The sequence below is a fragment of the Nipponia nippon genome, unplaced genomic scaffold (genome assembly GCF_047370975.1).
Source record: "Nipponia nippon isolate SJK-2023a ecotype South Korea unplaced genomic scaffold, ASM4737097v1 scaffold_15, whole genome shotgun sequence".
In the NCBI taxonomy this organism is placed as follows: domain Eukaryota; kingdom Metazoa; phylum Chordata; class Aves; order Pelecaniformes; family Threskiornithidae; genus Nipponia; species Nipponia nippon.
Genome location: NW_028262331.1, coordinates 5,259,590 through 5,281,447, shown reverse-complemented (window position 1 = coordinate 5,281,447; position 21,858 = coordinate 5,259,590). Strand labels below are relative to the sequence as shown.

General features: G+C 65.6%; 4 protein-coding genes across 5 annotated transcripts; all 4 read left to right on the top strand.

Moving 5' to 3' along the window:
- The first annotated feature begins 244 nt into the window (after positions 1 to 244).
- Positions 245 to 1,498, top strand: LOC148056295 (putative E3 ubiquitin-protein ligase DTX2). Its single transcript, XM_087751997.1, has 2 exons — positions 245 to 367; positions 1,150 to 1,498. The coding sequence occupies exons 1-2, from the start codon at positions 269 to 271 to the stop codon at positions 1,372 to 1,374; spliced, it is 324 nt and encodes a 107-aa protein (XP_087608123.1). The 5' UTR covers positions 245 to 268; the 3' UTR covers positions 1,375 to 1,498.
- A 3,598-nt stretch (positions 1,499 to 5,096) lies between these two features.
- On the top strand, positions 5,097 to 6,710 carry LOC104016139 (uroplakin-3b). The gene is given in 7 exon segments (XM_087752078.1): positions 5,097 to 5,129; positions 5,132 to 5,191; positions 5,246 to 5,438; positions 5,535 to 5,754; positions 5,856 to 5,932; positions 6,147 to 6,267; positions 6,527 to 6,710. Coding segments are annotated over 7 exon segments (888 nt in total).
- A 455-nt stretch (positions 6,711 to 7,165) lies between these two features.
- On the top strand, positions 7,166 to 9,408 carry UPK3BL1 (uroplakin 3B like 1). Its single transcript, XM_087751988.1, has 6 exons — positions 7,166 to 7,275; positions 7,734 to 7,880; positions 7,983 to 8,214; positions 8,304 to 8,380; positions 8,817 to 8,946; positions 9,083 to 9,408. The coding sequence occupies exons 1-6, from the start codon at positions 7,230 to 7,232 to the stop codon at positions 9,186 to 9,188; spliced, it is 738 nt and encodes a 245-aa protein (XP_087608114.1). The 5' UTR covers positions 7,166 to 7,229; the 3' UTR covers positions 9,189 to 9,408.
- A 2,051-nt stretch (positions 9,409 to 11,459) lies between these two features.
- On the top strand, positions 11,460 to 21,489 carry LOC104008515 (ras GTPase-activating protein 4). 2 transcript variants are annotated; one of them, XM_087751630.1, is made up of 20 exons: positions 11,460 to 11,620; positions 15,769 to 15,825; positions 16,208 to 16,321; positions 16,684 to 16,745; positions 16,864 to 16,993; positions 17,292 to 17,373; positions 17,556 to 17,687; positions 17,769 to 17,860; positions 18,103 to 18,226; positions 18,332 to 18,485; positions 18,833 to 18,897; positions 19,115 to 19,227; positions 19,299 to 19,485; positions 19,802 to 19,939; positions 20,063 to 20,389; positions 20,469 to 20,606; positions 20,678 to 20,813; positions 20,894 to 21,014; positions 21,098 to 21,156; positions 21,279 to 21,489. In XM_087751630.1, exons 1-20 carry the CDS (start codon positions 11,556 to 11,558, stop codon positions 21,398 to 21,400), a joined length of 2,418 nt encoding a protein of 805 aa, XP_087607756.1. In that variant the 5' UTR covers positions 11,460 to 11,555; the 3' UTR covers positions 21,401 to 21,489. The 2 variants fall into 2 exon arrangements, with proteins under 2 accessions (XP_087607756.1, XP_087607755.1); XM_087751629.1 differs by having other exon boundaries at positions 17,505 to 17,687.
- The last annotated feature ends 369 nt before the right edge of the window (positions 21,490 to 21,858 follow it).

The following is a 21,858-nucleotide window of genomic DNA, read 5'->3' as shown; positions in this document are numbered from 1 at the left end:
GGGCCCAAAGCAGACAAACGCAAAGGACTGAAATGCTCAAGCCACTTGGACGATTTTTGGTACAGAGGCAATGACTATTGCTGCCTGGGCCGCGGGGGGGAGAAGGGCAGAGAAATACAAGCCCTGTACCCCCGGCACGCAGTTACCGCCCGCTCATCCTGCTGAGTACTCCGAAAACGAAAATTAAGAGGTGCTGCCGGGCTCCCTGCTGCCTCCCGGCGACCCAACGTGGTACTGCAGCCCGGGCACCGCGGGTGCGCATTACCGCATGTGCGCCGTGGCGTCTGCATGCTCCCCGCTGCCGGTCGCCGGTAACGGCAATGCGGCGGCTGCGGGGCGATGCCGCCGCGCTCGGTGCTGCCCCCCGGTAAGGACGCGCCGCTGCCGCCCGCTGCTTGGCCTGCAGAGCGCGGGACGGCAGCGCCGGGGCCGCCCTGGGCAGGCGCCGGGTGCTCGCTGCTGCCGCCGGGTGCTCGCTGCTGCCGCCTCGTGGCCACAGCGCGGTTCCGCAGCGCCGCCGCCTCCGCTGCTGCCGCCGCAGGGCGGGCGCGGTTCCCGGTGCTGGGTGAGGACCGGGAGCAGCGGGGAGGCGAGCGAGCCCCTTCGAGGGGGCGGGGGTGTCTCCTGCCCGCTGGCCGCCCGGGGGTGGCGGGACGGGAAGCTTCAGCCCGCCCGCTGAGGTCGGCTCCCGGGCTGCTGGGGGCGAGCGGGGCCAGGGCAGCCCCGGGGAGTGAGCGAGAGCTGATGGAAGGGAGGAGGGGAAGGAGGCGAACACCCCCCCGGCGCCTCCCCAACTCGCCAGAGCCCCCCCGAGCCTCCCCCGGCGCCGTGCGGCTGCCCCCCCCCTCCAGCGCCTGTCCCGCAGCCTGTCCCGCAGCCCCCCACCACCCCCAAGCCCTGCACTGAAGGCTGCGAGCCGGCCCTCGGGTGCGCTGGGTGCTCCTTAACGCGGGGGCCCTTGGCCGCGGCGCGGGGAAAGAGCGGCGTCTCCAGAAGTCCCTGCAGAAGGAAGGGCTTCTGATGCTGGGATCTTTGGTTTCCTCCTGCTAGAGCAAGGATTTAGGCTGTTAAGCTTCTGGGAAGCTGCTTTCATGGCTCAAGTCTCCTCGCTGCTGAACCCAGCTTTGGTTTTCCTCTTTCCACCTCTAGGTTCTGGAGCTCCTGAGGGTGGCCTGGAAGAGACGCCTGATTTTCACAGTAGGCACCTCCAGCACCACCGGTGAGAGCAACACCGTGGTGTGGAACGAGATCCACCACAAGACGGAGATGGACACAAACCTGAGCGGCCACGGCTACCCCGACCCCAACTACCTGGACAATGTGCTGGCGGAGCTGGCTGCGCAGGGCGTCACCGAGGACTGCCTGGGACAATGAGCTGGCGGGGGCCCGGCTGTGCCGTGCACGCCTCGCGGGGCCCACCTAGTGCACTTATTCCTGTTGCCTTAAGTTCCTGTGTCTGACCGCCTGTCACACTGAGCAATAACACTGTACCGCGGGAGCCCTGCCTGCTCTCTACGGCCTTTTTTTTGGGAGGGAAGGATATTTTTGTAGAAACCACGCTTGCATCTCTGGATAGGGTTGATGGCCACAGCCAGGACCAGCTGGGAGAGTGGTCCTGAGGTGACAGACCCCCTTGTGAAGGCAGAACCTTGCCCTGGTGATGCTTGGGGACAGGACAGGGAGAGGGGGGGTGTCGTGCTCCCACTTGACCAGCTGGAAAGCAAGCGAGGGCCTCCCTCCTGTCTCTGAGGAGCCTCTTCCGGCAAAGCCTCCTCCCTCCTGCCCCTGCGTCTCTGCTTGGTCGTAATAAACACTTCATTTCCACGGCAAGTCGCTGCTTTGCCTTCAAGCTGCCTGATGGCTTGGGGTGCTTCCCCATTCGGTGGCCCTCTCTGGGGGACCAGCCCGCTCCGTGGAGCTGGGGACACCCGATCCAGCCAGGAGAAAGGAGGGAAAGGTCAGCTCTGCTGGAAGGACACAAATCTCTGCAGGGGCGGGACACGGGGCGCGGCCATGGTGCAGGCAGAGGTGACCCAGCAGCGTCCATCCTGGGGGAAGTCGCAGCCCCCTGCCCTTGCTGCGAGCCGCCATCCCCACTCCTATCGTCCTGAAGCCCTTCTGGCAGGGCCTGCCCCTCTTTTCCCCCCCTCTCAGGTGAAATGGCAGCAGTTTGGGGCTGTTTGTGCCCGGTGAAGCTTTGTGCTGCTGCAGGGAGAGCTGGTGCCAGCAGGCCGTGACAGGCCACCTTCCTCCCCGCCTCTGCGGCCAGCTGGGCGGTGAGCAGGATGGCAGCGGTGCAAGGCTGCCATCAGAGATGCTCTCTGGGCAGGAGCACGTTCCTGTACCGTGAACTCTGCCCGTTACGAGTGCTAGCACCCTGCATGAGGGTATTGCCCCACTCCTGGTGGCCTTGCTGTACGTTGTCCCCGGGCTTCTTGTCACCTGGTAGCTGAAGCCTTTCTAAGAGCTGTTTCTGGCTGTTCTGGCCACCGGCCCCAGCTGCAAGTCCCAGGAGCTCTGCCCACATTAAATCCCTTTGGCACATCAGAGGCCCTGGTGCCAGCTGCCATTTCACCTCCTTCCCAGGAGATCCGGGACGTGGCCGTGCTTTGTGGTAGCTGCTGGCTCAGCATCCTCCTGGGACAGCATGTCCTGGACCGGCAGACGGACGATGTTCTTTCCGTCACGCCAATATAAAAATGAAAGGTTTTTCAGAGCTGTCAAGGGCTGGAGCTTTCCCCAGTGTCCATCTTGTGCTTGCAGCCTCCTGGTTACCCTCTGCTGCAGGTTCTAGGCAGAAAGCCCTCAAACGCCCAGCCAAGTCTGGGGATGCTGCAAAATTGGGAGCTCCTCGGGAGCAGCAGGTACGTGTCTACGTGTTGCTGAGCTCTACAGAAACGGGCTGTGCCTGCTCCTTTCCCACCCTGCTTGCGAAAGGGAGAGATTTCGAGTTTGAACCTCAGCTTTCTATCCCCAGATCATGTTGTCCCAGCAATCAAAACAGTGAATTGAAGAGAAAATTGAGCAGGGTTCACCCAGCCCTGTACAAAGCCAGAATTTCCCGCTGAGCTGGCCCGAGGCATCTTCAGCAGATGCTCCTGTGCGTGAATCAGTTGGAGCCTCCCCGCGTCTGGGCTGGTCCAGGGCCCGGGCACCGCAGCGTGAGCTGGCCAGGCTCAGTGGCTCGTCCCTGGCTGTCACATCCTCCGCCACGGGGACATGAGGCATCTCCTAAAATCCTTGCCACATCGGTGCTGAGCCCTGAGACGGCTTAGCCCCCGCGGCGGGGGGATGCAGGCAGCAAAGGGGTGGAAAGCAGCAGAGCCGGGTGCTCGGGCACCGCTGCGCAGGGAGATGCTGCGAAGCCGGTCCCCTCTCTGCCCTGGGGTGAAGCCGGTCCCCTCTCTGCCCTGGGGCAGGGGTTGCAGCCCGCGGAGGGGGAAGGCTCCAGGGCTGGCGTGGGGCAAAAGCATGACTGCGATGCCGTGGTGCCAGTTGGAACCAGGAGGGGACAGATCCCAAAATAAGTGCTTATAATGCTACCGGACAGGTCTGACCGAAAGACTTGGGTCCCCCTGGCCCTGGCTGGAGACCCAGGGTGGGGGTTTCTCCCTCTCCCCTGCGGTGCCGGCTCGTTTGCAGCAGGGAGGTTATTATTAGCCAAGCCTTGACCCCACAGGCATGCTGGCCCTGCGGCCCAGTAGCGGGTGCCAGCAGCTGAAACTGTGACTCAGTGTCCCCCTGCGTCACCCGGCCTCCCTCGCCCCGCCGGGGAGCGCAAAGGAGGGCTCTGGGGTGGCCGAGGGGGCTGGCATGTCCCCGTGGGCATCTGCTGCTGGCGGGGACCGGGGCAGGCCCTGCTGGGGAGGAGAGGGCAATAAGGCAGGGACTGGCAGAGCGGGGAGGGATGGAGGCTGCAGCTGCGCCTGTTTTCCCCTCCGCAGCTGGGCTGTGTAATCTTTGAATGCCCCATTTCCACTTAATCTGAAGGCGCGGTCCCGGCCCCTTCGGGAAGGGGGGGAAATTCCCTTCCACGCGGGAGTGGGCAGCCGCTGCCCTTGGCAAACACCAGAGAAGGAGCCCTCAAACCAAACCCCTCTGCCTGGGGAGCAGCTGGGGGGGCGGCGGGGGCCCCTGAGCTGTGGCACAGCTCCCGTCCCAGGGTCGCTGTCCCTGGCCCCGTCCCAAGGGCTCGGGGGCCTTTCCCCAGGGAGCGGGGCCATGGCCCAGCCCTGCTGCCAGCGAGGGGGAAGGATGGATGGGGAAATGCCAGCATGGGGTGGCCCTGGACCCTGGGTGCCTCCACGCCCCCGGTGCTGGGTGGGACCGTTTGCCTTGAACGCTTGGGGTTTTGGGTGAGCTTTGGGTGTGATGGCTCTGGAGTGCTTCCCCGCCCTCGGGGCAAGGCTGGCTGCACCCAAAACCAGCTGGACCCGGGCCCGCTCCTCGCCCTGGCTCTGGGCACCGGGTGGGCATGGGGCACCCGCAGGGAGTCAGGTCCTGGTGGGGCAAATGGGGGTGCAGGACCACTTGTCTGGCTGTCCCCATAGCCCCGACAAAACCTGCGACTCCTGCCGACTGGTCCTTGAACGTGCCTCCGGTGCCTCCTCTGTGCCTCAGTTTCCCCTTTCACATCACAGGCTTGTGCCCCGCATCCTCACAGCCCGCTCCAGCACCTCGGCACCGGGGTCCAGCAGGGTGGCTCCCTGGGGGGTTTGGGACCAGCAGGTGACCCGGGAGGTGCAGCCGGCCCCTTTGCCCGCGGGGTCCTGCTGGGCCGGCAGAGCCGGTGCAGGAATGTGGGGCTGGGAGGGTCCAGCACCTTGGGACAGGCGGTCCCCGCTGCAGGGGCTCACAGGGCGGTTTGTCCCCTCGGCAGTGGGACGGGGTGAGCGGAGCAGGGCAGCACGTCCAGCCCCACCGGGACGACGCCATGGAGCTGCCGTGGGTGCTGCTGGCGCTGGCTGGGACGGGCGCAGCCACGGGCCTGGGTGACTCCCCGGGGGGGACGGGGCAGAGGGGGACGGGGGCTCACAGGGGCTGCGAGGTGTTTTCCCCGTGGGTCTTTGCAAGGTGTTTGTGCCGGGGAGGGAGTTATGGGGCTGGGCATGGCTGGGGCATCCCCACACTGGTGCCATCCCCCTGGTGCTGGCACTGCCAACATCCCTTGAGCCCCGCTGTGCCAGCACCGGTGTTCGTGGACCCCAGCATGGATGCAGGCTGGGGTGAGGCGCTTGCTGAGCAGTGCGGAGCACAGGGTGTCCCCCCGCTCACCGCCTGCCCCCCAGCCCTGCTGCCCTACATGCCCCACGTGCCCCCCGCGGCTCTGCCGGGGAAGCTCACCGCCACCACCTTCGCGCTGGAGAGGCCCTGCTGCATCTTCGACCAGCACACCAACGCCTCCGACACCGTCTGGCTGGCGGTGGCTTTTGCCAACGGTGAGTGCCCACTGCTCTGGCACATGCTCCCTGCCATGGCGGGGGGACACGGGGGACCCTCGCTGCAGCCACTCACCCCTCGTGTGTGCCATGCAGCCTCAGCCGCCTTCAGAAACCCCCCGTCCCGGGCCGACGTGCCCCTGTACGAGAGGCTGCCCACCACCCACTCCTACATGACACTGGAGATGGCGGCGGCCGCATACGCCTGCTCGGCCCCGAGCCCGGCCATCCTGCGGGTCGGGGGTGACACGGCATGCGGGGGCCAGGGTGGCCGGGACCCCTGCAACGGGCTCCTGCCCTCCCCGGGGCCCTACAGGTGAGGCTGGCGGGATGGACCCCCCAGCTCCTGGCTGGGGTAATTCCCCACGGAGGCTGTGCACGTCCCCCTGTGCTGTCAGCGCCGTATCTGTCCCGCAGGGTGAAGTTCCTGGTGATGGGCTGCCACGGCCCCAAAGCAGAGACAAGGTGGTCTGACCCCATCCTCCTGCGGAGAGGTACCGGTGGCACTGCTGTCCCCCCGCGGGTCCCCCACACCTGCCCGGTTGGGGTGCCAGCATGTGGCACAGCATCGGCCCTATGCCATCACCCCAAAACCCGGAGGGGAGAAGCGGTTCCCGATATCCCCTGGCCACCCTATCCCTCCCTTTCCATCGCACCATCCCTGAGCCCTCCATGTACCCCCACATTCCTCATCCCGCCTCCTTCCAGCCGGCAGCCCGAGCACCATCGACCCCGCGCCCGTGCGCCGCAGCAGCGACGTGGTTGTCATCACCTCCATCCTCGCCAGCCTGGGGGCCGTGCTGGCCGCAGCGGTGCTCGGCGCCGTGGGGTACGGGGGCTGTGCGGGGACATGCTTGGAGGGACGTGTCCGCGGGGGCCCCAGGAGAACACCCCTTCCTCGGCTCCATCGGCAAAGAGATGGAGCAAAGGAGAGGTTTTTAAGACTTAAAAAGCCTTTTTTTTTTCTTAAATTGGGGGTTTGCCGCAGTTTGGCAAGGAGAAAGGGCTCTGTGGCAGTGGTCGGCGCGAGGGGGGCCAGCAGAGCCCTGCAGACCCCTCTTGACACCTCTGCTTGTCTCTCCCTGCAGCGCCGAGGTGTGCAGGTCCCTGTGCCACCGGGATTCGGGGACCGGCGCCTTCGCCCGCAGGTCCTACAGGACCCACCACATCCCCCCGGCCCTGCCCCAGCCCCTGCCCCCCGGCTGCAGGTGCAGCCCCCCGGGGCTGGGCTGCTTTGCCCCCCGGCCTCCTGCTCCGTGTCCTGCCAAGTAAACTCTCTCGTTACATCTTTCACTGCCTCCTCCTTGCCCGGCTGCGGGACGATGCCTTTCCTCCGCCTGCCACCCTGCTCATGGACCAGCTTGGTGCTCTGTTCACCAGGCCCCCGCCATCGGCCACGCAGGGCTGGAGCTGTGGAAGATGGGGGCACCGGGACCCCCAAAAACCACCCGGGGCCTCAGCTTGGTGGCATTTGGTGTCGGGGGGGGCACATGCTGGCACCAGTGGGGTCTGCGGGGAGCCCCGAGGTGGGCATCGCCCTGGGTGGCACTCTCTGCCCCATTGCCTGGGTGAAGGCTGTTGCCCACCCGTGCCACAAGCGTGGCAGTTCTCAGCACGCCTCACTGGTGGGCGCTTGGGCATAGCAAATGTTCCCTGAGGAAACGAGCCTGACCTGTTTGCTGCGGGGCTGCGGCCAGCGCAGGAATGTGGGCGGTTGGCAGCCGCAGTTGGGTCCCGCGGGGACGTGGAGCTCCGCTGCACTCCCGCCCTCGGCACCCAGGCGCCTGCACGATGCTCCCACTGCTCCTCCTGCTCCTGGCAGCGGCCCACGGCCTGGGTGAGTCCGCCAACGCCATCGGGCTGGGCTGGGGTCCCTGCTGTCCCCTGCTTGTGGGGGTCCCCTGTGCAGGGGCATTGGGACCCCCACCCAGCCTGGAGGCGTGGGGCAGCTGATGCCCCCCCTGTTCTGGGTGCCACCCCTGGTGTCCCTGGCGTCACCTTCCTGGGTCTGCTGGCACAGCGTGGGGTCCTCTGGGGTCTCGCAGGGGTGCCCCTCCCCGGGTGGTGGCACGGGAGCGTCTTTGCTTCCTCTTTTCATGAAACATGTCTGAGCCCAAAACCGCAGCCGGGAGGGGAGCGGGAGCCCCGCAGCCGGGATCACAGGGGTCAGCTCCCTCCTGTCTGTGTCCCCACGCTGAGCCCCCGGCACCGGCGCAGCCGGTCGGAGCCACCGGTCAGGGGCTGCAGCGAGGCGTCCGCACCCTCCGCCACATCCCCCTGGGCTTCTCACCACAGCGAATCTCACGTACGTGCCGACCCTGGCCAGCACCCCCCTGGGGGGCCTGACGACCACCTCCACCTTCGTGCTGGAGCAGCCCCGCTGCGTCTTCACCCAGCTGCAAGACGACGCCGTCATCTGGCTGGTGGTGGCCGTCCCCGAGGGTAGGTGGGCTGCGGCGAGGCCCCGGGGGAGCAGCCCCGGGCAGGGGTGAGCGCAGGTCTCCCCGTGCCCCTTGGGGTCCCTCCTCACCCCTATCTCCACAGCCGTAGAGAACTTCAACAACAGCATGGGACCGGGGACCCCCCACTGGGCCTTCCAGAACTTCCCCACCAGCGCCCATGCCTACATGACCCTCAACACCACCATCCTCAACTACCCCTGCCCCAAACCCCCCGGGGAGATCACTGTGCTGCGCGTCGGCAGCGAGACCAGCTGCATCGAGGATAAGACGAGACCCACCTGCAACGGCCCCCTGCCCGGCCCCGGGCCATACCGGTGAGCCTGCTCACGGGGACGTGGCCCCCCGGGACCTGCCGCAGCCGCCTGGCTCGGGGGAGCATGGCCAACCTCCCCTCCCGCCCCAGGGTGAAGTTCCTCGCCCTGGACGGCTCCAAGCCCGTGGCCGAGACAGCCTGGTCGGAGCCCATCACCCTGAGGACAGGTACCGCTGCTGGGGTGCTCATCCTGCCCCTCGCACCCATCCTGCAGCTGCGGGGTGTGGGGGGTGCAGGGTGGTCCCAGGGGGCTGCACGCTGAGCACCAGCGGCTCGGGGTGCAGCGTTCCTGTGCGCAGCCGGGGAAACTGAGGCAGGGTGCTGCTGCGGGTCCTGCTGGGGTGTGGTGGCATCGTGTGATGGTGCATTGTGTTTGCACGGTGCATTTGCATGGTGCAATTGCACATGGTGTTTGCACACTACCGTTGCATACTGTGTTCACACAGTGCGTTTGCACACTGCAATTGCACATTACATTCGCACAGTGCCTTTGCACACTGGGATTGCATATTGTGTTTGCACAGTGCAATTGCACACTGCGATTGCCCCCTGCGCTGCCCCGGGGTGCACGTGCTGCTCCTTCCCCTCCCGCTCTCTCCCCAGCCCAGCCGCTCAGCAGCATCCCCGTGATGGGCAGCGGGCACAGCGCCGGCATGATCGCCCTCACCTCCATCCTCTCCATCCTCTTTGCCATCCTGCTGGCCGGCCTGGTGGCCATGCTGGGCTTCTGGGGGTGAGTGCCACCCCTGCGTCCCACCGCACTGCCCAGAGCCATGACGGGTGCTGGGCATGCGGGACCAGCGTGAGACGGTGACACCGGCACCCCGTGGCCTCCACTCTTGTCCCTCACCTTGCCCTTTCCTCCCCAGCTCGGACACCTATGGTGGCAGCAGCACCTTCAGCAAGCCAGAGGCGGTGACGGTGCGGCGGTACAACACCCACCACGCCTACGACCAGCCGGCCGCCCGGCTCTGAGCCCCCGCCGCAGCCCTTGCCACCACCCTCCCGGCACTGCACCGCCTCCCCGCCTGCTCCTCTGCCGGCTGCCACCATCCCACGCACCCTTGGGTGCCCTCGCAATTGCGCCATCGGTGCCAGTGGCACGATGCCTGCCTCCGCGGGGGCACGGCCAGAGCCGCCCTGTGGACTGGGGCCCCAGGGAGCCGGAGATTAAAAGCCTTTCCGCGTGCTTTGCGCCCAGCCTCCATCTCCTGCTTGTGACCCCCCTGGGAACGGCACCCACCAAAACCTCACCGCCTCGCACAGCCCCTGGGAAAAGCACCTGCAGCCCCGTTCCTCGTCACCCAGGGCAGGGTGAGGCCGGGGATGCTCTGGGGCGGGAGAAGCATTTTCACACCCGGCTCGGGCCATGCGGTGCCGCATGTGCCCGGTTTGGATGGGGATCGAGGCCCCCCCAGCAGCCCTGGCGCCAGGGTGAGGGGCACAGAGATGCCCCCAGAGGTGGGGGGGTTACGGGGGGTGTTTCTCCCTGTTCCCTTCAGCCCACGGTGATTCCCCTAAGCCCCAAACCCAGAGGAGGGTCTTCCCCAGGCAAAGCTGGCCCAATCCTGCCCGGGTGCTGCTGATGTTCCCCCGCTAGCCAAGAGATGGCAAGAGGAGACCGGCAGCCTGGGGCCTGATCCTGCACCAGGGGCATGGGGGCCTAATCCTGCTCTGGGGGATGTGGGGACCTGATCCTGCACTGGGGAGGAGTGGGCTGTGAGGGGCCTGATCCAGCATTCCTGATCCTGCACCAGAGTGTGGGTCCCTGATCCTGCTCAGAGCATGGGGCCTGATCCTGCACTGAGGTCGTGGGTGCCCTGATCCTGCAGCCTGGGCAGGATGAGACCCCCCTGGTGCTGAGGACAAGGCGGCCAGAGAGAACTGCAGGGTGGCCATGCCCCTCATCAAGTGGAGTCAGGGCAGGTATGCATATAAATGTATACATCATATACATACACATCACAGGATCGTTTAGGTTGGAGAAGACCTCTAAGATCACCAAGTCCAACGTTAACCCAGCACCGCCAAGCCCAGCACTAAACCATGTCCCTAAGCACCACATCCACCCGGCTTTTAAATCCCTCCAGCGGTGGGGACTCAGCCCCTGCCCTGGGCAGCCTGGGCCAGGGCCTGACTGCCCTTTCCGTGAAGAAATTTGTCCTAATATCCAACCTATGTATATGCATATACCTATACTAAACCCCCATATTTTTCTGTAGGCTCTGTGCGAAGGGCGGCATCGCATTTATACCCGATCCACGGTCACCGCGCCCTTACCGGGGTGTCCTTACGCTGCCGGGAGGGTGTTCGCAACCTGCCCCCCGCCTGCGCTGCCGCTGCCAGGAGCCGGCCTCCATGGAGCCCAGCCAAGGAAAACCAAGCAAATCCGGCGATTAACCCCTGCGGAGATCAGCCTGGGCGCAGCCAAGGGACGGGTTCATCTGGCAAACGCGGGTCCCCTCCGTCCTACCCCGGCCCCCGACATGAAACACCCATGTCACCGGCTTCGAGCGGCGGGGGGGGCTGTCCCCGTCACACGGGCGCTGCTGGAGGGGGGACGTGCGGCCCCGACCATGTGCGAGGCTGGAGCCGGCACGCGGGGAGGCGGGAGCGGCGGTGGCAGGGGACTGCGCCTCGGCCCCTCTCCCCCTCTGCGGGGGAGGCGGAGGGGCAGAGCTGCAGGACGGGGCAGCGTGTCCCCGCGTGTCCCCGCGTGTCCCCGCGGCGTCCCTGCCGTGTCCCCGCAGCAGCCGGGCAACAATGCCGAGGATCAGCGGCGCCTGGCGGCACAGCCCTGAGCCCCAGCTTTGGGTGCGGGCGAGCCCCCCGCCGCGGCAGGTCCCGCAGGAGGGGTCCCCCGTCCCCCCTCCTGCATTTATGGCACCAGGCCCCCCAGAAATGCCACCCCTCCCTCCGGGGGTGCTGCAGCCGGGGCGGGCAGTGCTTAAAGAACGAAACAAGGTGAAAACCCAAGCAAAGGGTGGGGTTTGGGGCGCGGGGCAGCGGCCGGCGCTGGGCCGGGGGCTGCAGCCCCGGGTTCGCGGGGGAGCGGGGGCAGCGGGGCCCGACGCGGGTCCGGTCCCTCCTCGCCCGCTCCGGCGGCGCCTCGCCCCGCCCACACCCGCCCGGGCACCACCCCCTGGCCGACAGCCCATATAATCACCCAATCGCCGCCTGCGAAGGGCTCCAGGCCCCGCCCCTTTCCCCGCCCCGCGCGGTGATCGGCGGCCGGCGGCGCCGGCCCGCACATGGGAGCGGGGCTGGGCGCCGCGGGTTCGAGGCTCCGCTCCGCTCCGCTCCGCTGGGCTCGGCTCGGCTCGGCTCTGCTGCCCGCCCGCCATGGCCCGGCGGAGCGTGCTCTCCATCCGCATCGTGGAGGGCAGGAACCTGCCCGCCAAGGACATGTGAGTGCCCCCGGGGGGCCGGGAGGGCTTGGGGGAGACATCCCCAGGAGGGAGCCCCCCTTCCCCAGGAGTGCAGTGCGGTGTCCCCCAGCAGGTCCCTGTGCTTTGGCGACACCCCCAGGGTGGCTTTGGGCTATCCCCCTTGCTTTGGAGGCTCACCCAGAATGGCTTGGGGTCCCCCCAGGCAGTGCCTGTGCTTTGGAGGTTCCCCCCAGGGTGGCTTTGGGGTCCCCTTGCTTTGGGGGTTCCCCCCAGGATGGCTTTGGGGTGTCCCCCCAGCAGTGTCTCTGCTTTGGGTGTTCTCCCTAGGGTGGCTTTGGGATCCCCCTTGCTTTGGGGGTTCCCCCCAGGGTGGCTTTGGGTGCCCCAGTAGCTCTCTGTGCTTTGGGGGCTCCCTCAGGAGTCCCCCCTGCTTGGGTTCACCCCCTGGGATGCCTTTGAGGTTGCCTCCCAGGAGCACCCCAGTGTTGTGGGGTGCCCCCAGCAGTGCCCCCACTTTGTGGGGTTCCCCCTGTGCTGCTGTGGGGTCAGGGTGCCCCCACCGTGCACCCCCCACCTGCAGCTGGCCCTGGAGCTGGGTCCTTTGCAGGGTCCCCCAGGCATGCAGCGGGACCCCTGGCACAGCCGTCCCCCCAAAAGGAGCAGGGGGAGCCCCGGCACTCTGGCCCCTGTCACCGCTCCGCTCCCAGCCCCGGCTCAAGCCCACCTGGCTGCGGGCCAGGGGGCTCTGAAGTGGCCCCTTGGGTCGGGCTTTCCCTCCTTGGCAGCCCCCCAAGGGCTGCCCACGTGTCCCAGCATTATCCGCATCGCTCTGGTCCTTGTGGGGTGGGATGTGGGGACAGTGTGGGGTGGGACAGGGGGATGGCATCGGGGTGGCCCCCAGCCGCGGAGGCAGCGGGAGGCTGTTGAGGAGCTCTCGGCAGCTGGGCAGGGTCAGGGCTGCCGGAAAACCAGCAAAATCCCTGCAGCCGTCATGGAAAAAGAGGATAAACACAGAAAGAAACATGACTTTTTTTTCTTTTTTTTAAATCCCATGTGTCAGGGCCTGATTTTTAAATCCTTTGGCATAACTCCCTGCCAGGAGCTCGGACCAGCATGAGGAGGCTCTGGTTTTTAGGAGGCTCTGGTTTTAGGAGAGCATGTTGCAGAAAGCTGATGTACAATAACACCTTGAGTGGAGCTTTCCGGACCGGTGGCTTTGGGACACGGCTTTGGGCAGGGAGGGCGGCTGTCCCGGCGGGGAAGGAAATCCGCACGCCGGATCTGGCACACTCACCTGCCGCCGCCTGACCTTGGCCGCCTCTGGCCGCCGTCCCCCTCCCCTGGGAACGGGGGCTTATGAGATCCGGTTCCTCTGCTCTGCCCTGGCACAGCCTTTGGGATCGCTGCCGCTTTCCCCTGGGGAAATCCTTCTGCGGAGTGTCAGTGCCAGCCCCGGGTGGGTTTGCACGTCAGACCCCGCTTGCAAGCACCCATGGGTGATGGGGCACCCCCAAACCCCCCTGGGGCCCCCCAGTCCCTGCAGGATTCAGCACAGGGAGTCGCAGGAGCAGGATTTGGCTGATGTTGCTGTGCGTTGTCATCCTCCCCGGTGCCACCCTGCTCCAAGCAGCCGTGCCACCGGCAGCCCCCTCCTCTCCCCCGGCAGCAGCAGTGTGATTTCCCCGGGCTTTAGCTCAGGCCGCCGCTGTGCCCGTGGGTCTCCCACCTCCTCCCGCTGCAGAAGGGCCGCTGTTTGGTTTTGCCTTCCAAGCAAGCGCTCGCCCAGCACGGGCTTGGCACCGTGCAGCCACGAGACCATGAAACTGCCCATAAAGAGTCAGGAAACCCGCTCCTGTTTTCACCCTCCGGCACGTCACTGCCTAACGCTGGGGCCAGAATCCGGGCAGGCGGGAAGAGCCCCAGCAGCGCTGGCTCGGCCCTGGGACACAGTGGGAGCGTGAGCCCCCCCCCAGCTGAGCGCTGCAAAATCCTCCCCTGCATCTTCATTGCAGGAAAGCAAGGAAAAGGATCTGCTTTATTTTATTTTATTTTATTGCCCCCCCCCCCCCCCCTCCAAGGGCTGGGCAAAGCGGCGCCGCTGTCTCCACCAGTGAATTTTTAATTGCAAAATTCAATGCCTCAGCCCCCAGTGCTGCCCGCCAGGACGGGTGGCTGCGGGGAGCACGCATGTTTACTTCCTCCTGGCCCCTAATTTGTACTGTGCTATCAATCTTTAAAGCTTCAGTCTTCATTTCCCCTTTTAAAGCCCAACCTTCCCCTTTCCTAGCTCTTCCCCTGCACCTAACCCCCAGCCTCGCCTGCCTGTGGCCGCCCGTGCCAGCATGGAGGGGCCGGGGTGGGTGGCCGGAGCAAGCCATGCTCTGCGTAGGCGTCAGCAGGACGCCCAGTGCCCGCTGGGAGCCTGCAAGCCTTATAAATCCCTTCCCCTGACATCTCCCAGGCACTGGGTAGCGCCAGGGACGGCAATGCCGTGCAGACGATGTCATCCGGTGCGGTGCTGGGTTCCCCACCTGCCTTTGCAGTGGGGATTTATCCCCCACCGATGCGGATCGCAGGCTCCCCAGCAGCTTGGGCACCTCTGCAGCCGCTCCTGCAGCCTGCGGAGGACGGCTTTTGGCCACGCTGTGTTTTAATCCCCAGAGCATGCAATGCCCCAGTGCTGCAAGGGCGCTTCGTGGCACCCTGCGTCCCAGGGGACGTGAAGCAGCCCACGTACTCAAAACATCCCCATGTTGGGGACAAGGTTTTCCTGCTGCTGGCATCGAGGCAGCTCCCATCGGAAGCCTGCCCGGTGTTGCTGGGCACGGCTCAGGTGGGCAGATGTTCCCTTTCTGCCTGCGTGCTCCCTGCCCGCCTGATGGTTTGCATAAGGCAGGGAATGTCAGCAACAGGCTCCGCTTAATGGCGCTTCAGCCACCGCGCTCATTAAAACCCCCTCCGGAGGGCGGCTGGCGATGGGGGCAGGCAGGCAGAAAGCTGCTCTTAGCAACCTGCCTGCGCTGCCAGCACCATGCGTGGCCCGAAGTGGTTGGGGTGCCTCGGGATGGGGATGTCGGCGTGGTGCCCGGGATGCACAGCCCAGAGAAACCCCCCGCAGCTGTGTTCTGCAGGGCAGGGAGCACACCAAACCCTTTTAATCCCCCCAGCAGCTGGCTCTCAACCTCCCTGGTTTGGGGATGGGGAAATTACTCTGTGCTTGGGGTCCCCAAACTCCCACCCATGTGCTCCCCCCTTCTCTGAGGCACTTGTGGCTGGCTAAGGAATGCCACCGGGACCGGCATTAATGAGTAACCATGCTCAGAGCAGGCTGCTCTGCGCCAGCTGCCTGTGGGACGGTAGCCACAACCTTTCCACCCTCTTGGCCGGCACCCGGGTCCTGCTGGCTCCTCTGCTGCTGGCCAGAGCCCCCACCCCTGCCTGCATCTGAGTCATCTTGTTTCTGATGAACTGGGGCAATAAGCTGTAAAATGGTGATTTTTTTTGGCAGCTGCACATGGGAGCGATGACTTGGGTCATCCCAAGGGAGGAAGCTGGGTCAGAGCATCATGGTGGCTGCCAACAGCCCGTGGCCACCGTGGCACACGCTGCCTGCCCTTCGCACCCTCTGCATCGCTGGAGGTGTCCCCAGGGTTGTCCCCATCCCTATGGAGGTGTCAGGGCTCTGGTTGCGCCCCAGGGCTGGAGCAGGCTGCCGTGGCCCCGCTCCCAGTGCGTGCAGTGGGGCTGTGGGTGCCTGGAGCCGTTTCGGGGAAAGGGAGGATTTTGTTTGTTCCTTGCCTTCCTATTTGGAAGAGGAAAGCCACCTTCAGCTGCCAGCGGGATGCGGTGGCCGGACGCAGTCAGGGACATGTTTCCCTGGGCCAGGAGCGAAGCTGGGGTCACCATGTGCCTGCAGCCATGGCCAAATCCACCCACCACAGCCGCTGGCTTCTGGGGGTGCCTTTGTACCCCCCCCAACTGCCCCCCAGCACCCCATAGCCTTGGGGCGTGCCTACAAGGGACACCTCCGAGGTCCCCCCTCTGTGGGAGGCTTGGCCAGGGCTGAAAGCTTTGGTCACCCATGACCATGAGAGCCCCGGGGGGTTGGGGCGGGGGGCTGGTGGGGCAGCCGGTGGTGCTGACAGGGCCATGCTGTGTCCTTCCAGCACGGGGAGCAGCGACCCGTACTGCATCGTGAAGATCGACGATGAGGCCATCATCAGGTGAGTGGCTCCATGTCCCTGGCTGGTCCCCAAACCTGCCAGCACACCCGGCTCCTGGCGGGTTCTTCCATCTACCCTGCTGCAGGCACATTACTACTACTACTACTACTACTGCTATTATTATTATTCCCTGCTTTGGGCTGAGCCACTCCCCCAGACACAGGCTGCAATGTCCAGCAGCTCCTGGCCACCCCCCACGTCTTGCCAGCCCAGAGCCACAAGACGGGACAGGGACCCTGCCCCAGCTGAGGGTTCAAAACTGTGGGTGCTGCCCCCAGCCATGTGTCACCAAAAGCTGGGAAGTTCACAGGGCTGGGGAGGTGGGGAGTGCCCCGGCAAGGGAGCCCTGTCCTCCCCGTCACTGGTGCCATCTGACCCGCAGGACTGCCACAGTGTGGAAGACGCTGTCCCCATTCTGGGGGGAGGAATATGAGGTGCAACTCCAGCCCACCTTTCACAGCGTCTCCATCTACGTCATGGATGAGGATGCTCTCAGGTATGGTCAAGTTGGCTGTGGGGTGGTGGGGACTGGGCATGGGGACTCAGAGGTTGATGGCTTTGGCTGCCTGCATGCTCAACCCCATTGTAGACACCAGAGAATCCACACCTGGCCATGCTGGCTTGGGCTTTGGGACACAAATGGGTGAAGTTATTTCCCGCGGTTATTTTCCAGCTGGCAGCAAAGGGTGGCTGATGTGCTCCATGGGGACAGACACACCGTGGTGGCCCCATCCCAGGACACCCGGGCACCTTTTTTCCCCCCTGAAATGCACGGCAGGGCCTGTCCTGCCTGGGGCCCGGTGGAGCGGGCAGACTCCAATCCCACACCGTGTCCTGCTCCCGGCTTTTGTTTTCCAGCCGCGATGACGTTATCGGGAAGATCTGCATCACCCGGGACATGCTGGCAGAGCACCCCAAGGGTAGGGGGACGCATGGCCAGGAGGGTCCCAGCGGGGACCCATCTCCCACCCCTGTGATGAGCTGGTCCTGAGGGCCCCCCCACTGCCTCCCCCATGGGGGTGCCCCCTTTTCCCACAGGCTACAGCGGCTGGGTGAGCCTCAGCGAGGTGGACCCTGACGAGGAGGTGCAGGGGGAGATCCACCTGCAGGTGGAGGTTCTGGGGAGGCAGGGCGGCCGGCGGCTGTGCTGCACCGTGCTGGAGGCCAGGTGAGGAGGGGACACGGGGGTGGCAGGGGGCTGTGTGTGCAGCCGGGACGTGTACAGTGAGTCCTGGCGGCTCTGTGACTCAGTTTCCCCACTGTGTCAGGATCTTCTCCTCCTTTGGGTGCAGAGCATCCTCCCCACCACCCAGCAGCTGATGGGGGTCCTAAAGCAGGTCCACCTTGTCTGCTGGTCTTTAGGGCATACATCTCGAGATGCTGGGGAACTGAGGAGAGGAGTGGGTGCTGTGGGTGCCTGTAGGTGTTTTGGGAGGATACTGGCAAATTCCCCCTCTTCTTGGCAGGGATTTGGCCAGGAAGGACCGGAATGGCGCCTCCGACCCCTTTGTCCGCTTGCGCTACAACGGGAAGGTGCAGGAGAGCACTGTGAGTACAGATTCATTTTATTGTAATCCCCCAACCTGCCGGCAGTGCAGGTGAAATCATCCCCCTGGGAAGCCCGAACCTTGGCTAGGAGCCACGCCTGTCCCCTGGCATCCGTGGCTTGGTGTCCCCAGGGAGGTGTTGGATCCACCCGGCGAGGGGGGATGAAGCCATTGCCTTTGCAGGTGGTCAAGAAATCCTGCTACCCCCGCTGGAACGAGACCTTCGAGTTTGAGCTGGCCGAGCCCACCGAGGAGAAGCTGTGCGTGGAGGTGTGGGACTGGGATCTCGTTGGCAAGAACGACTTCTTGGGCAAGGTGAGCTCCCAAACCCCCTCACTGCTGCCGGGCGGGCCTGCCTGGCTGCCCGCCCGATCCCCTCCTGCCCTCCCCTCCCAGGTGGTGTTCAGCATCCAGGGGCTGGAGGCGGCCGGGCAGGAGGAGGGCTGGTTCAGGCTGCATCCAGACAAGTCTAAGCCGAGGGAGGATGAGTGAGTCTCAGCACGGGGGTGCTGGGATGTGCTGCGGTGGTCCCGGTGCCCTCAGGGGCCTTGGGGAGGGGGTCATTCCTGGGAAGCATCATCCCTTTGGAGGGAAATGCCCTTGTCTGGGAGGGGGGGCAAGTGCAGGGCAGCCCCGCCTGCCTGCCCAGGCTTTCCCAGGCTGTCAGGCCACCTCCTGCTTGGTGAAGTACTTCTCCATCCCTCCGTCCACCCACCCTGTGCTCCTGCAGGCGCCAAGGCAGCCTGGGCTCACTGCAGCTGCAGGTGAGGCTGCGGGACGAGACGGTGCTGCCCTCCCACTGCTACCAGCCCCTGGTCCAGCTCCTGTGCCAGGAGGTGAAGTCGGGGCGCCAGGTGAGGGGTCCATGCAAAGCCCTGCTGGGGCACCCGCCTTCCTCTAGCTCTGCCTGGGCATGCATCTCCCTCGGGCCATCACGTCGTGGTGCCTCTCCCCACCAGGACGGCCAAGTGCACCTGCTCACCCTCCTGGATGAAACCACCACGGCCGAGTGCCGGCAGGAGGTCGCCATCAACTTGGTCAAACTCTTCCTGGGCCAAGGGCTGGTCAAGGAGTTCCTGGACCTGCTCTTTGAGCTGGAGCTGGCCAAGCCCTGTAAGGCTGGTGTGGGGAGCGGAGCCGGAAGCTTCCAGCCATCTCCTGGGGCTGCAAAACCTCCAGGACCTTGCGTGGTGATTTTTTTGGGGGTGACAGTTGAGGTTCGGCCATCATGCTGTACTCCGGGTGGGAACCTGTTGGGTTCATCCTGAGCAACTCATGGGCTGAGGTTGGCTGAGGTTGGTGGAGGAGACGGTGATTTGAGGTTAGGAAGTCCCTGTAACTCCCATGGAAAGGGCCAGGGATGGAGGGCACAGCCCCTGTAAATGCCCCCCATGATTGCAGCTGCCCGGTGGCTGACCTGTGGCCGTCCCCCAGGCCACAGACCCTCTCCTGTTTTGCAGGTGAGCCCAACACTTTGTTCCGGAGCAACTCCCTGGCCTCCAAGTCAATGGAGTCCTTCCTCAAGGTGCCACACTGCCCGAAACCTGCTCTTCCCAGGTCACCCGGCTCTGGGGCCAGTTCCCGGGGGGAGTACTGGGAGGGCTGGTGGGGCTGTGTCTTCCCCTGGGGCTGGGAGGTTGGAGAAAATCCCCTGGGAGACCCTTATCGGGGAGTCTGGGGGTGTCTGGTGCCAAACCTGTGGCCGTGGCCCCATCACTGTTCCCTGTGCGGTCCCTTGGCAGGTGACGGGGATGCCATACCTGCACGCCGTCCTGGGACCCACCATCACCCGCGTGTTTGAGGAGAAGAAGTACGTGGAGCTGGACCCTGGCAAGGTGGAGATCAAAGACGTCGGGTAAGGGGCGCAGGGGGCGGCGGGGCGGGGGGGGACCTTGGGCGTGGGGCTTATGGTGCCGGTGCCCACAGGTGCTCAGGGCTGCACCGGGTGCAGACGGAGGGCGAGGTGATCGAGCAGGGCCGCCAGCACCTCCAGTCCTACCTGGGCGAGCTGCTGGGTGCCATTGTCAAGTCAGCCCCAGCGTGTCCCCCCATCATCCGCGCCGCTTTCCGGCAGCTCTTCCAGCGCGTCGGGGAGCGCTTCCCCCAGCACCAGGTCAGGCTGCGGCAGGGGATGGACCGGGGGTCAAACAGGGGTGTCCCCAGGGGACTGGGTGCACTGGGTGCAGTCCCCAGCTTTGGTTGATGGGGTCCCCTCTTGGGCATGGGGGCAGCCCCCCAGGGACAGGGTGCAGGGGGACAGCAGGGCCATGCTGCACCCAAACAACCCTGGTGCTGGAAGCCAGCCCCCTTGTCCCTGGAGCATCAATGTAGGCGGTGCCCAGGGGTGTCCCACGTTGGGACAGACCCATTGGGGATGTCGTGCTTTGGGAGAGACCCTCACATGTCTCCCTCACCTCGGTTGGCTGCAGCATGCCAAGTTTGTGGCCGTCACCAGCTTCCTCTGCCTCCGCTTCTTTTCACCGGCCGTCATGACCCCCAAGCTCTTCCACCTGCGGGAGACGCACGGCGATGCGCGCACCAGCCGCACACTGCTGCTTCTGGCCAAGGTGGGACGGGGGCACACTGCGGGGGGGTGTCATCCAGATGGGGTTTTTGGGGTGCCTGACTGCTTCCTAATGGGGAGGGCTGGGTCCGCTGCTGGTGACACCACTGTCCCTGGGGGTCTCCAGGCTGTCCAGATAGTGGGCAACATGGAGCCAGCGGCCGGGCGGGCCAAGGAGGCCTGGCTGGCCCCGCTGCTGCCCGCCCTGCAGCAGGGCATCGCCCAGATGAAGGACTTCATCACCCGGCTGGTGGGGATGGAGGAAGAGGAGGAGGAGGAGGAGGAAGGTGAGGGGCGGCCGCTGGGCCCCCCTGCCACGGTGGTGAAGGAGGGGCCGCTCTTCGTCCACAAGACGCGGGGCAAGGGGCCACTGCTCGCCGCCGCCGCTGCCAAGAAGGTCCACTTTTGCCTCACTGGGGAGGCCCTCAGCTTCAGCAAGAGCCCCGGTGCTGAGGTAGGAGGGTGCCGGGGGGCGGTGAGGGTGGTGGCAGGGTGGGTGGCACTGACCCACTGTGTCATGTCTCCCCCGTCAGCGTAGCGGCACCATCCCCCTGGCTGACATCCTCGCTGCCGAGAAAGTGGAGGAGAAGAGCTTCGGGAGCTCCCATGTCATGCAGGTGGTCTATGTGGGCGCAGGCGGGCAGCAGGAGACAGCCTACCTCCAGTGCAAGGTGGGATGGGGACAAGGGGACACACACACACCCCAAGGGGTGTCACAGCCCCCTCACTGCCCTCCCCGCAGTGCGTCAACGAGCTGAACCAGTGGCTGTCCGCCCTGCGCAAGGTGTGCGTCAACAACCCCCGTGTCCTCCGTGCCTACCACCCCGGCGTCTTCCGGGGGGACAAATGGAGCTGCTGCCACCAGAGGGAGAGGACAGGTACCGGGGAGGGCACCCAGGACCCCCGTGGGGGTGCTGGTGGGGTCTCCCCGCCATGTCGTGAGCCTGCCGTCCCACAGGGCTCGGGTGCGACCGGACGCGGCATGGCGTCACCCTGCAGGACTGGAGCGACCCCCTGGACCCTGCGGTGGAGGCTCAGCGCCTCTTCCACCACCTCCAGGGCCTCCGAGGGATCCTCAGGTGAGCCCCTGCCCTGGGGAGACCCCCCCCTGCACCCCCGTCTCCTGCCACGGGCCCATCCCTCTTCTCCCCCCTCTCCCCAGGGAAAAGTACTGGGAGCTGCTGGAGCCGGAGAACGCCCAAAACGGCCCCCAGGGTGAAGGTAGGTTTGGGGGGGGAGGATTTTGGGGACCCCACTGGGGATGCTCTGGGTGGGACATGTTCCTGGGGCTCAGGGAGGGCTGTGGTGGTTGTGGGGTCTCACTGCTGCTCCCCCCCCCGCAGATGCCCCCGTGCCCGAAGGGCTGAGCCGGCTTTTCGGGGTGCTGGGGGACCTGGAGGGCTGCCACCGCCTGGCGCAGCCCCCGGCCCCCCCGACCCCCACCCTGCTGCAGCTGCAGACATGAGGGGCCCGGAGCCCCCCCGCCACCGGGGGTTGGGGTCCCCACGCCTCGGGGAGCACGGCGGTGGCAATAAAGGCACTTTGTACCCTGCAGCCCTGTCCTGTCAGTCTCTGGTGGGGACGCTGCTGGCCACGGGGATGGGCAGTGGTGGCTCTGGGTGGGGGGCAGCGCTGGGCTCGGGGACTGGTTAAAGCTCTGCTGGTGGCCCTGGTGGTTCTGCTGGTGGCACTGGTGGCAGCACTGGTGGTGCTGCTCATGGTGGCACTGGTGACATTTCTGATGGCCCTCTAGTGCCATTTCTGGTGCCATCACTGGTGGCCGTGGTGGTGGCGTCACTGCTGGTTCTGCTGGGGGCATCCACTGGTGGTGGTGCTCCTCATGGCATCACCGCTGACATCACCGCTCGTGCCCTTTACGGCTGTCACCGACGGTGACGTCACGGGGGGGGGGGGCGCCGAACC